Source organism: Oryzias latipes, chromosome 12, assembly GCF_053564925.1.
Source record: "Oryzias latipes strain Hd-rR chromosome 12, Olatipes_Hd-rR_3.1".
NCBI classification, from domain to species: Eukaryota; Metazoa; Chordata; class Actinopteri; order Beloniformes; family Adrianichthyidae; genus Oryzias; species Oryzias latipes.
In genome coordinates this window covers 27,680,600-27,693,107 of record NC_136248.1, presented here as the reverse complement: position 1 = coordinate 27,693,107, position 12,508 = coordinate 27,680,600, and the positions used below count along the sequence as shown (strand labels likewise).

The window sequence follows — 12,508 nt, the reverse complement described above, 5'->3', positions numbered from 1 at the left end:
GCCTTGTTCTGTCTCTACCTGCAGGGGGAAAAGAATAATGGCTTCGATGTGCTCTATCACAACATGAAGCATGGCCAGATTTCCACCAAGGAGCTGACAGACTTCATCAGAGAAAGGTAAGAAAAAAGCGGCATCGCCCTGAGAACAACGCGACACGCAAAAAATTCTGAGTAACCGGCTTCACAGCGTCTGCAGTGTTCTGTCAAATCAATACTGTGATTCATCTTGTCCAACAGTCAACAGCTGCAGATGCAGTTGCAGGTATTGCGTTTGTGAAAACCCACAATTCTTTGCTGAAAGCGGCTTTGTAAATCTTTGTTTGGGGGCACGTTTGGAGCAGTTAAACATTTTTTTTCTGCGAAACACGTCAAGATTTATATTTAATTTTCAGTGTCTTCCTGCCAAGTGCCAGCAAAAAAAGGATCGTCCGCTGCGATCATCTTTTGATTTATTGTGAAAGTGTTCCCAGTGGTCTTTTAATTATGATTATGTTGTATTCAGCCAAAATCCAAAACCCTGTGTCATTTTCTAGGACATAGTTTCTGTAGAGCGGCTGAAGTTTGTGAGAAATTTACCCCGTCCCCCCTTCTAGTCACTCTCTCCCGCTGGCTTAAAGCCACTTACAACCCCAACCGAACTTTACCGGTGCAGCAAAAATGGCGAGCAGCAACAGAGCCATCCAGCCGTACAGTTTTGAGTCAAATGCCAGCTCGGATGAGGAAAACGAAGTCGCACACTGATCTAGAAACGTAACCTTTTCAAACACCCAGAAATGCAATTTTGAGCTGAATTGTCTTTAAATACGTCCTCTATCATCAGAAAAGTGCCACAAGAATATGTTCAAAAGACCATTTTAATCTGAGTGAGTGGGTTTTTAAAAGGAAGAAAATGATGTCATGATATTCATTAGAGAATAAAAAAACGGCATGAAAGTATGGTGAAAAAGTGTAAAAATATAACAGCCAATCAAATTTCCTACAGGCAGAAAGTACGAGAAAAACTCAACTCTTAGTGGTCTTTGTAGCAAGTTCAGCCGCGCAGCGCTGCAAGTTAGGACAGTTGGTAATAATCCTGAGTGTGACGAGGAAGTAATTGATCACTTTTGTCTTTATTTGACCTGTAACGTCATCTGTGTAATACGGAAAGTTGCTTATCAGCTGCTGGCTTTACTTCTCTCCAAACCAAGTATTTTTATTTTTTTACCTAAAATAAAACAAAAAAACCTGCGTTTAAACAGGAAATACAGCGATGGTAGTAAGATTGTGGAACCTGTTTGTCAAATATGCTTCATTGTTAATCCAGCTTTGGGCTCCACACTAACGCTGTCTGCGGCACCACGATAACACCATAATGATAGCTGCTTTGTAAATCATTCCCAGCTCTGAGGAGATTATAGCTGCTGCATGGGAAGCGTTTGGAGCATAAAAAGATGATCTGCCGAAGTTCAGCAGAACACTTCCCTCTCCCAGAACAATACATTTAGTCTGTCTGTAAAATACTGATCTCTATCTTAGGTGGACACCATCTTTTTTCTTCCTTTAATTAACAAGCATTTCTAATACTCCCAAATACTCACAGGTTACATTAGAAAAGTATTTCTGCAATACAAGTACTGATATCATTTACATTACAATCATCCTTATACAGCTTTTTTTAAAATTAAAAGTAGATATTTTTATTAAATACGAGACACTTACTTATATAATTAAACAGACTTTCAACCACAATTTTTTTTATTATATTCATTATATATTTCAAAAGGTTTTTTGTAACATTTTTACCCTCCAAAGTTTAAGACTTTGAGTTTATTTTCCCTTGAAATACTTTTTGCTAATTTTACGACAAATTCTTAAATGAAAGCTCTTGCATATATTAAGCTGTTTTGTAGCTGTTATATCAGCTAATAAGTATTTCATGGAATAATTTGCACAAACACCAACAAATGTTTTCTGGTATTCTCCCCAAAATAACCCTGTGGCTCCCCCTGGCGGCGAGAAGCGCTCACTGCAGGGGTGATAATTCATCAATCTATACTTAAATGTTGTGCTACTCATTTAAATCAATACTTTCAGGTATATATTTTTTCTTTTTACATCACAGAAATGATGCATATCATTTTTATTGGTGATTAAATGTCACTGAGTTTCTGCGATAAGGACTGCAGGTCCAGTTTTTATTCATGTAGATTGAAGATGTTTGGATCACTAAAGTCTTCCTGCACTCACTTCCATTTTTCTGATGGTTTTAGTGATTTTTATAATATATAAATTAAGGTTTCTGTCTGTGAAATAACATGGCATGTTACATAACATTTTAACATTTTAACATTTTATGTTTGTCAAAACTTACAGACAGGACGACACGTCCTTCCAACAAAACACATGTCAGGACGTGTCGTCCTGTCTGTAAGTTTTGACAAACATAAAATCAATGCAGTTTTCTATTGCTTTTGTAGAAAATATATATCAAAAAGAGTAGCTTAATCATTCCTGAGTGGAACCGCCTTTGCATCTCATCCTCGGGTGTGAAGCTGTAACCTGTTTGACATTTTAAGCTGCGTTGCTGTCGGTGCCTTTGTTTGTTTGAATGATGTGTCTGTGTGAGATCATAGTCTGACCTCGTTCCTGCGATGCGGGCCGGCGTGGATGTTTTGCCCGTAACCCTGCTGCAGCAGCTTTCCTCCTGTCGCTTTGACTCGGAGCAAAGGAATGAGGCAAATTGGAGGAAGCGGCAGATTTCAAACACGCGCTTTCCTCCCGTTTCATCTCGAACATCGAACAACTCGCACACTCGACCGCAGAGATTCGCCCACACACAAAGCATGTGCTAAAAACTATGATGCAAGTTCAGTCTTTTACTGTGTTCAAACACGGTTGCTTCTGGAGCGCGCTGCACAAAACATGCTTTAAAAAAAAAATAATAATATCCGCATTATTTATTTTTTTCCCCTTTAGGAGTACCATTGAAGAAGCCTATGCCAGGTCCATGACCAAACTTGTCAAAACAGCTGGAAACTTTTCTCAACTTGGGTGAGTTGAAACCTTCTCCATGTTTTCGCAAAGAAAGCGCCGTTTTGTCAGTGTCAACATCACATGTTGTTCCGCTGCAGCACATTCGCTCCGGTGTGGGATGTTTTCAAGAGCTCAACCGAGAAACAGGCCGTCTGTCACATGGACTTGGCAAGGAAACTGCAGGAACTCATTAAAGAAGTCCAGAAGTACATAGAAGAGCAGGCCAAAGCACACAAGAAGGTGAGGAGCTGCAGCAACAACAAGTCTTTCATGATTATGTTGTTCAATACAATAACTAAAGAGGACTTTTTAAAGGACTTTTTTTCTCCCTGTAAACCACACTGGAAGAACATTGACTGAAGTTTTCATTAAAAGGTAAAGATTAACAAATGATTTAAGGACAGCAGTGGACTTTAGACCTTGTCTTTTATTAAAATCACCCACCTGCAGGCCTCCATGTAGCTTTTACCAGATGAAAAGCCACAATGCAGGTTATATTTGGTATGATTTATCCAGCACATCAATGGCTGCAGTTATATATATATTTTTAAATTCATTTCAACTTCCACTTTTTAGATGTTTATGTTGTTGAATTGCCCAAAAATAAATCGTTTTTAAAAGTCTTTCTATGATGTTATACGGGATGTTTGACATCAAAATAGATGTAATTTGAGAATTGACTGTATTTGCATACCTTAGTGGCAAATTTCAAACATTTTACGGTAAAGTTTTCTTTATTTGATGTTCTTTAAGACCCACTCCAATGAACATTATGTTTTTTTTCATCATTTTTCTGATGATGAAGGATTTAAAGAAAATTTAGCTTAAAATTGCATTTCTTTATTCAAATTGGTTTGGACTCAGGAAAAGACACAAAAAAAGCAGTTTAAAAAAAGATTGTATCCGTGGCGTGAAAATTGACCGTGGGCGGACCACAAGCTCCCTGCTCCGCTCCATTCTGATGCAAACACTTGCAGATGAGTAGATCCACGTACGTCTGTGTTTTCCTCGTCTGAGCTGGAATCTGGATCAGACCTCAGCTATCCAAGCGTGCAGAACTACTGGATGACAGCAAGTAGGGGCGGACTTACTCCGTGCCAACAGTCCCATCCAAAACTTGGAGGCAAATTTCTGATGAGCTCCTTCCGCTCTGCAGAAACTATGTCCAAATCCGAATTGCTTGATTGCTTCTACTACTTCTACTTTGACACATGGGTGGAATCTAACCTGCATTCTCCCAATCTGGGGTCGCCTGCTCTAACTCTGCACCACGGCCACAATCTATACTTAAAAAATATATATATATTTTTTATATGCCACAGTTTGACTTCCCTTCTGGATAAAATTTAAATGCAAATTCAGTGAAATAGAATGAATAATTGCTTTTATCCTTACAGTAAATGTTAATAATACACATTTTCTTTGATGTATTGCTTAGTTTTCCTTTTTTTCTGGGGGTGGGGGGGTGGGGGGGGGGCTTGGTTCTGCCCACACCCCCTTTTGTATTTTAGACCATAAAAATGGAGATAGGCCAAGAATAATGCATTCACTTTATATAAGAGCTGGACTGAGTGACCCCTCCCCGCTGTCATTCCAAACAGGAAGTACCGCCGGCTCCAAAAAGTCAAAATTCTTCTACAGAGAAATAAGCAGCTATTTTTCATTGTCATTCTTTTGGTCAGATAACCTTTCTTGCTCGGTTACTTTAAAAAAAAAAAAAAGTTCTTGATAATCCTCATTTTCTTTGCGTGAAATATTTTCAGTAGGGAAGTTGTTCAAGTTATAAACTGACCAATCAGAAGTAGGTTGTCTTATGTCCAACTTTGAAGCGTTTGATTGACAGTCTTCACGCAACTCGCTTTCAGTGGTAGGGGTGTGGAATGATTTGGACCAATAGTTCTATTATGGCGGCGTCCATATGGCAAAAAAGTGAATTGACTTCTTCTTGTTGCTAATGGAAGTAAGACGTTTTCTCTGGATGATGTCACACTCACTCAGTCCAGGTCTCATATACAGTCAATGGGATAATGCTGTGCCACAGAATGCAGCAAAGTGTTATTATCCGTTTGGGTTCAGGTGATGAATCTCTGGCTCTTTCCTGTCTTCTGGGCAGATTTCGGTCGGCCTGCTGGAACAAGGAATTCAGTGTTTAAGCTGGAAACTGCCAAAGCTAATCACAAACTTTGATGTACTGTTGGTGATTAAGATTTCTAAATAATTTCAGATTTCACAACGTCTTCCTTCTGCTTCCTCCGAGGATGTTTACATCATACTATAACTGTGACATAACTAAGGGGAGCTAAGATGATGCCTCTTGGTAAAACAAATGATCAACTGAGCGTTCTGTGTGGTCACTGTAATTATAAGCCATTACCCGTTGTTTATACATTTCCCTTTATGTCCTTTAAGGCTTGAAATTGATATGAAGGGCTGTGAACACGCAACCAGGGCTGCATGCTCTGATCAAATGCAGAATTGTATACATTTTTTAATAGCTGTTATATAGCTTTAATTGCTTCCCGCTGTGCCATAGCAGAGGTCTGTGTCCCATGCGTGAGAGAGAAACAGAAAAGCTGAGATGGTATTTTTCTGGGGCCAAAAGGAGCTTTCTGTGGGCGACGAACTGATCTGTTGTTTTTCAAAAGTCACATCATAAAACGGGTGTTACACGATGCAGAACAACAGCAGCTGGTTAAGACGCCTGCAAAGTTTTTTTTTTTTTTTTTTTTTTTTTGGCCCTATGAAATGAGTTAACGGAAGCGTCGTGCTTTCAGACGAAAGAAGAGGTGGCCCCGACCCTGGAAGCCGTCCAGAACATCCAGACCATCTCTCAGAGCCTTCAAAAGTCCAAGGAGATCTACAACGCCAAAACGGTGGAGCAGGAGCGCCTCCGCAAAGAGGGGGCCACCCAAAGAGACGTGGACAAGGTGGGAGGTCACACTCCACTGTGGGGTACATGATGTCTCACAGTAACCCGGAAAGGTTTTCTGCTCTCACACGTTCATTCCACCCGCCGGGGTTCGAGTTGATCTAAAACCTGGAAAGTCGATATATGCTCTACACAAACATGCTGCAGTCATTTTATCTGTTTGTTTACAGGCTGGAGTGAAAGCCAAAAAAGCCACAGAGTCCTACAAGTCCTACGTGGAGAAATATGCCACAGCCAAGTCTGAGTTTGAGCAGAAGATGGCTGAAACTGCGCAGGTATTAAAACCAGATGCGGTCCTCTCCCTGTACCGTCTCACTGCCCCCTGCAAAGGGGGACCAGGATGTATCACCTTTTTATTAAAACGTTTTAATAAACGGTTTAGTGTGCAAGATGAGCTTAAAAACACAGCAAAAAAACGGTAATCGTTATATGGCTTTCAAAATGGATATTAACAAAAGCGTTTACATTTCTTTGACTACCATACCTTTCCAACCCATAACGGGATCAACGGGAATCAGCTTATTCTGTCACGGAGAACATCTGCTTTGCATCTGTATGCAGCACTTTATATTAGTAATGTGTCGCATATCGGTAAAAAGTGTTGCTTATCGGCACAAAGCAGCTTTTCTCTGCGAATCAACTGCTTCACGTTGATTGCATAAGGAGTTAGAGTATGTCAAACGGCATAGTGTTACGACTCCTGAGGACTTCTGGGTTTCTGGGTACTGTCTTATTGTTGTCTTGGTCGTGTATGGATTCCTCATTAGAAGTGGCCACTTAAACTCCCGTTTTTGGGCTTCTACCTACGTTCAAAACTCTCGCGTTCACACGTAGCTTCCCAAGTTTCCACGATTAGTTTCGGGCTCTACATGCAAACCGCGCATCCATTGAATCTGTATTAAAAGTTAAACGTGGTCGAACTTTGATCAACCAAGGACTCTGATTTGAGACTGACAAATGGATGGCGTCCCTTCTGATTCAGGGAAGTACCAACCGTTTGAGAATTGATCGTGGAGGAGAAATTAATAAATGCGGTTTGTTCTCGGCCGGAATTATATGACACCAAGTCTTTCATGTATCGGAATAGAGCTGTGAAAGCAAAAGCCTGGAGCGAGATTTGCATCGCTTCAACATTTCGCACCAAACGTCTTCCTACTGTAGGTGGCGTGGACATGTGCTAGTAAACTGCAGAAAAAGAAAAAGAAGCCCCTCCCTGCTTGTCCAGTGTGAACATCATGGACATGTGTGACTCCTGCCGGCCTATGCCCCGTTTTGTGCCCGGATTGTGTATTTTTTTCTCTAACCCTATTAATCCTGATTGGATCCATCTAAAGGGATTGATGTGATAAACTCCAAATTGAAGTCAGATCTCTAGAATTTGGCATTTATCCCGTCCTGCCACCAGAGAAAGCAGCATCACAGCTCTGCTTCCCCATGGTCGGGGCTCGTCTTCTGTGTATACGTGTGCATGTATTGTAAACACTGACATATGTGCTCTATGACATCACTGGGGGCTTCCACATGTGTGTCCAGCATTGTTCAAAAGAAAGCAATTTTTTTCCCCCTCCTGCTTGTCTTATTTTTCTGTCTGCTTAATGAGACAGACACCATGATGCAGATCAGTTGGCATGCAGTCGGGCGCATTTTAAGCGACTGATTTGTAGCCTCGCCTCGCCACAGTTAACCGCCAGCATCATCAATCTGCCTTGCAGAAATTCCAAGACATCGAAGAAAACCACATTCTGCAGTTGAAGGAGATCATCCACTCGTACTCGGAATATGTGGAGGAAACACATGTGCAGATCGGAGAGGTAGGCCTGTTCACGTGACGACACGCACAGACACTCCTGAAATGAAAGAAATCCGGTACTGCAAAACAAATAGAAGCCAATCAAACTTGCATTAGTGCTTAAACAAATGCAGGCTGTCTTGCAATATTTATACTGGAAAGAGGCGGTGTTGAGGACTCACAGATCTGATTCAGAACCAGATTGATCAGAATGAAATGTTGGCTTAGGAAACCGTACTTACTTTAGGTCGCCTCAGATGACAACTTTGTGCTCCGGGAGTTACTGTAGTTCTTTCTTTAGCCTGTAGAGGGCGACAAAGCTTCACACATTTGTGCTGCTCACGCCTGTCAAGGAGAAGAATGAGGAGGTCCTGCTAAACTCTCCACACCACAGTGAAATGCTGTTTGTCATGGAGACTGAGAATTAGTGATAAACAAGATGTCACAAAGTTTCCGGAGCCAGAAACTGAGCCAGACTCTGCTTGCCAGCTTGAATGGGCTCAAAGATGAATTACAGAGCCAGAAACGCAAAGAGTCACAGCGTTGTGGACATTTTGTCAAAGTTTTCAACACTATAAGGTATTTTCTGTGTAAATGAGAAATATTTTATTATTTATGCTACCCTTTTCAATTTAGTTCCTTTCAAACAACATTCAGCCTAAGGTATGAAGAACAAATGTTATATTTTAGGGTTTGTGTTTTTGGCAATGAGCTGAACAGTGTTTACCATCTTCTTATAAATAATATTGAAATCCTGTTTTCCAAATGATCTTTTACTTATTTTTGTATTGTAAGCAAGCAAACAACACATAAAATGTGATAAAAAGATTTTTTTAAAACTTGAACTCATTTTTATTTAGCCAAAAATATATTTTTGTTCATTTTAGGTTATTTTTCGGTTATCTTTCTTAGAACCAGGTGATCAGCAATTGTTCATATTTTTTTACATTTGACCTAAATCTGCTTATGAAAGTTTAGTTCAGGTCTAAATTAGGTTTTAGTTTTTCTGACAGATAATGTTTCGTAATGGAACTCGTGCCAAACTCGCTGATTTTTGAGCAAAGGAAAGCATTTGTGTATGAAATAACTTTAAAGGTCCATTTGAGAAATAAAACCGAAGTTGTCACGCAGTAAACACTTTAGCTGTGCGGTTATTTTTAGTCAGATTTGAGGAAGGATGGGCTCGGCGTAAGGAGCCGAATACCTTCTGGACGGTGAGTTAAGTGCTTTTCGGAGCCGAGGGAAGTGAAGACACTTGTCTGTTGTGTGTCTGTGTGTGCGATGGTGGTGGGGTGTTTGACAGTATGCGTGCCGTGTTTGTTTTTGTGGGGGCAGATGCATGTTATGGAGCATGTGGGGTTTGTTTTGTGTTTATGTGTGATATGAGAGGAGCGGGCAGGTTGATGACATTAGCAGCCTTCGTGGTGGCAGAAGCACCTGACAGATTGCGTGTGCTCCTCTGGGAGTATTTCCTCCCCCCGCCCTGCCCACTGACCAGTCCCTGACCACCCTTCCCTCCCCCAGCATCCTCCCCTTGCTAGGACGGAGCTAATGCACCTCTCCTCTGTAGCCCGCGGGGGTGTTGGGGGTGTTTATTGGAGCCAGTGCAGTATCACGCACATCTGAATGGCTTGTCTGTGAGACAGTCAGCAACTGCCTGCGTCTTGTTGCCCAATCGCAGTTTCCCCATTCCCCTCGCTGAACGCACGCCCTAACGTGCATCACAAAAACAAACAAGCAAACAAACGCTATCCTTCCTTTGTCGATGGTCAAAAGACGTCTCTGCCAGAGACAACCAGGCGGCAGTGGACTGAGAGCAACATCCATTATATATCCACATGGAAAGAAACTTTATTTATAATAAGATTAAAACCTACAAAAAAAGTCTGCTGTGTTGAGAATAATAACAACAACCACACTCAACACATAGTGAAAAAATAGGGAAGAAATTCCTTAATGCAACTTCCTGATTGAAGCACATTTATAAAAGAAGCTGAGAAATCAGCTAACAACTTTGATTAAAACAAAAAACAAGAAGAAAAAGATTTTTTCTTTTGCCCAAAAGACATCTCTGCCAGACTGAGACCAAAATCTGTTGTATCTCCACATGGAAAAGAAAAAAACTTCCGTATTTTTCGGATTAAAGAAAAAAAATCATAAATGAATCGTACTTTTGGGATCAATTTATTGAACAAAATAAGAACGGACATTTTGTCTTGAAAGGCAGAAAAATGATAACAGAATAGATAACTATGATAGACTGAAAATCTGCATCTTAAATCTTGTAAATAGGAAAAAAAATTACAAAAAGAAATTCAGTTGTGTTGCAAGCTCCTAAAACCACATCACTTCCCGTCAACAATGTTCTCACCGATTTAGGATTTCCTTGAACATGTTTTGTCTTTAAAAAATAGGGAAGAACCTCCAAGTGTTAAACTTCCTGATTGAAGCCTGTTTGTAAACATAGCTGCTAAGCCAGCTAATACCCTTCATGTTAAAACGGCTAACTTTACAACATGATTAAACACAAATGATAGAAACTTTAAAAAGGAGAAATTGAATCAATTAAAGATGAACTCTAACATTAAAAACAGAAAACAGCTGTTTCTGCCTGAAGGAGTCACTTAATCTCTTTCAGGTCGAAGAGTTTCCTCTCTACATGAACCAGTTTCTGCACATAAAGACATAAAGACTGTAGCTTGCAGTCATTTCCTTCTAATTTAAGGAACAGGAATTCATTTATTTTTTATTTCAAACTTTATAGGTGCACAAAGAATTCGTGAGGAATATCGAGAACACGTCAGTGGAGAGCCTCATACAGAAACTGTCTGAAAGCAAAGGAACGGGGAAGGAGAGGCCAGGTAAGACACTTCTATGTTTGTATAAAATATACATTTATCTTAGAAGGACATTATTATGTCCTGTCTGGGGAAGAAAATCCCTTGGACATGGAGGAGGAGCAAGATGCATTCTCCCACATTGAACAACACCGTGTGAAAAATGTAAAAAAAACTGTAAGATTGGGGTTTGAGTTGTGCAATCCGAATTGCCCTCAGACAGGCTTTGAATACAGAAAAAGGAATGAAAATCATCAATTTTTAATGTTTCTTTTTTTGAGATGCAGTAAACTAAAGCAAGTGTTTTTCAACCAGAGATGGTCAGGTGAGAAATTGCCCTCATTCACTGATCTCCAGGATTTCAGCTCTGTGTTCATCCAAACAGGCCCTGAAAGTAGTTAGAAATATGAAAGATCAAAAAATACTTTTTCTTTGGGTTTATTTGATTCTATTAAAGACATTTTGATAATAATTAAGGTATACCGCGATTTAGCCATAGCGTCAGCTGTTTTTGGAAAAGTCCCGCCCCTTCAACTGTCTCCACCAATCATTCTTGGAGGCTTAATCACACGTGATCAGTCTGATCAGTCAGAAGTGGTTAGAGTCTTCACTTCCTTGTTCTGATTCTGCTCATAAAGTCGCTTAGTTCCAACAAAAATAGCAGCTAAAGCTCGGCTTTAGCGGTGTAGCTTTCCACAGAATCCGGTGTCAGACCGTGGAACAAGTGAACAAAACCATGAAGCTCAGAGACACGAGTCATTCTGCCTTTGCACTACAGCTCCCATGATGCATTGGGTTAAAGTGACAGCGTCTCATCTCAGCGCACAATGAATCTTCTTTTGACGTCTTGAAACCACAACAAACACACATCAAACAGTTTTTAAATCTTCTAACTTAACTTTTATTACATCTTTTAGAAAAAAACAGCTGCAACTTCCAGCTTTTTGTGGCACAATTATCACAAAGATGTATGAGATTGCGAAGGGACTGTAGATCAATACAGACTACGAGTTTCTCCTTTTTTTTAATTTTTGGATGCTGGTGTGCCAAGGTATATCAATGTTAAAGTGTGCCGTGGCTCCAAAAAGGTTGAAAAACACTGGACTAAAGTGAGACTTGAGTTCAGTCGGTCGGGCCCTAATTAATTAAAATAAGTAATGATAAACAAACACCCAAACAAAAAAAATATAAAGAAAAAAAATATATCATGACATCATAATTACTCTTACTGTGGAGCTAGACATAATTGCATGTATGCATACAGTGCATAACTGTTTGAATCCATTCATTAAGTTTGTCCATTGAGAGTTTGATGGGTTCTTGAAGGGAAGAAGCTAATTTAACTTTTTTTTCATGCATATTTACCACGGTTCTTAACTTCTTTACAAACTTCTGAAATCAAAATATTTCGATCTGAACATCGGGATTAAAGGATTGAAACTGCAGGAAGACCAGATAAGAAAAATCGAGCCATGTTTTTATGACTCATCGCCCAAGAGGAAAGGGTGGGAAACCTGCCTTTGGACTCAAATCCTTTAACTGCTAATCCACATTCTACGCTGTAAAATTGCCCTGCGATGCTTCATTCTGCTTCTTAAAAGGGGAGGGGCCAATGGGAGTAAAAGACGGCCATCACAGGCAATCAAAGTAATCTTGGCTAAAGGTAGGCCAGCTTGGCATTCCAGTTAGCATGTGACACTCCGGGGGGTTTTGCAGCGCTCAGACTAAGCGGGTAAAACCACCTGTTTTGAGGAGGTCAGAGCTCAACAATGACTCCGGTGTAAACGCAGTAATCGTGGAAAAACTCCCCAGACTTCCCGTGATTAGATCTTCATTTTTCTGCAGCTCTGAGTCCTCACTTTGGTGTTGTCAGTCGTTTAACTTGGTGTGTGGAAATCTGCCCTCAGCAGTCCCTGCTCATGTACGACATGCCGTAAGGTCA

General features: G+C 40.3%; 1 protein-coding gene across 6 annotated transcripts in view; it reads left to right on the top strand.

Annotated features, from left to right (window-relative positions):
• The window catches only part of fcho2 (FCH and mu domain containing endocytic adaptor 2), a 53,899-nt gene that overhangs the window by 13,810 nt on the left and 27,581 nt on the right, over positions 1 to 12,508 (top strand). For all 6 annotated transcript variants that reach the window (XM_078955957.1, XM_078955956.1, XM_078955955.1 and 3 more), the window contains exons 2-8: positions 25 to 116; positions 2,955 to 3,029; positions 3,110 to 3,251; positions 5,786 to 5,938; positions 6,111 to 6,215; positions 7,653 to 7,751; positions 10,494 to 10,590. In XM_078955957.1, the coding sequence (XP_078812083.1) occupies positions 25 to 116; positions 2,955 to 3,029; positions 3,110 to 3,251; positions 5,786 to 5,938; positions 6,111 to 6,215; positions 7,653 to 7,751; positions 10,494 to 10,590 (763 nt within the window). The remainder of the gene's footprint in view (positions 1 to 24; positions 117 to 2,954; positions 3,030 to 3,109; positions 3,252 to 5,785; positions 5,939 to 6,110; positions 6,216 to 7,652; positions 7,752 to 10,493; positions 10,591 to 12,508) is intronic.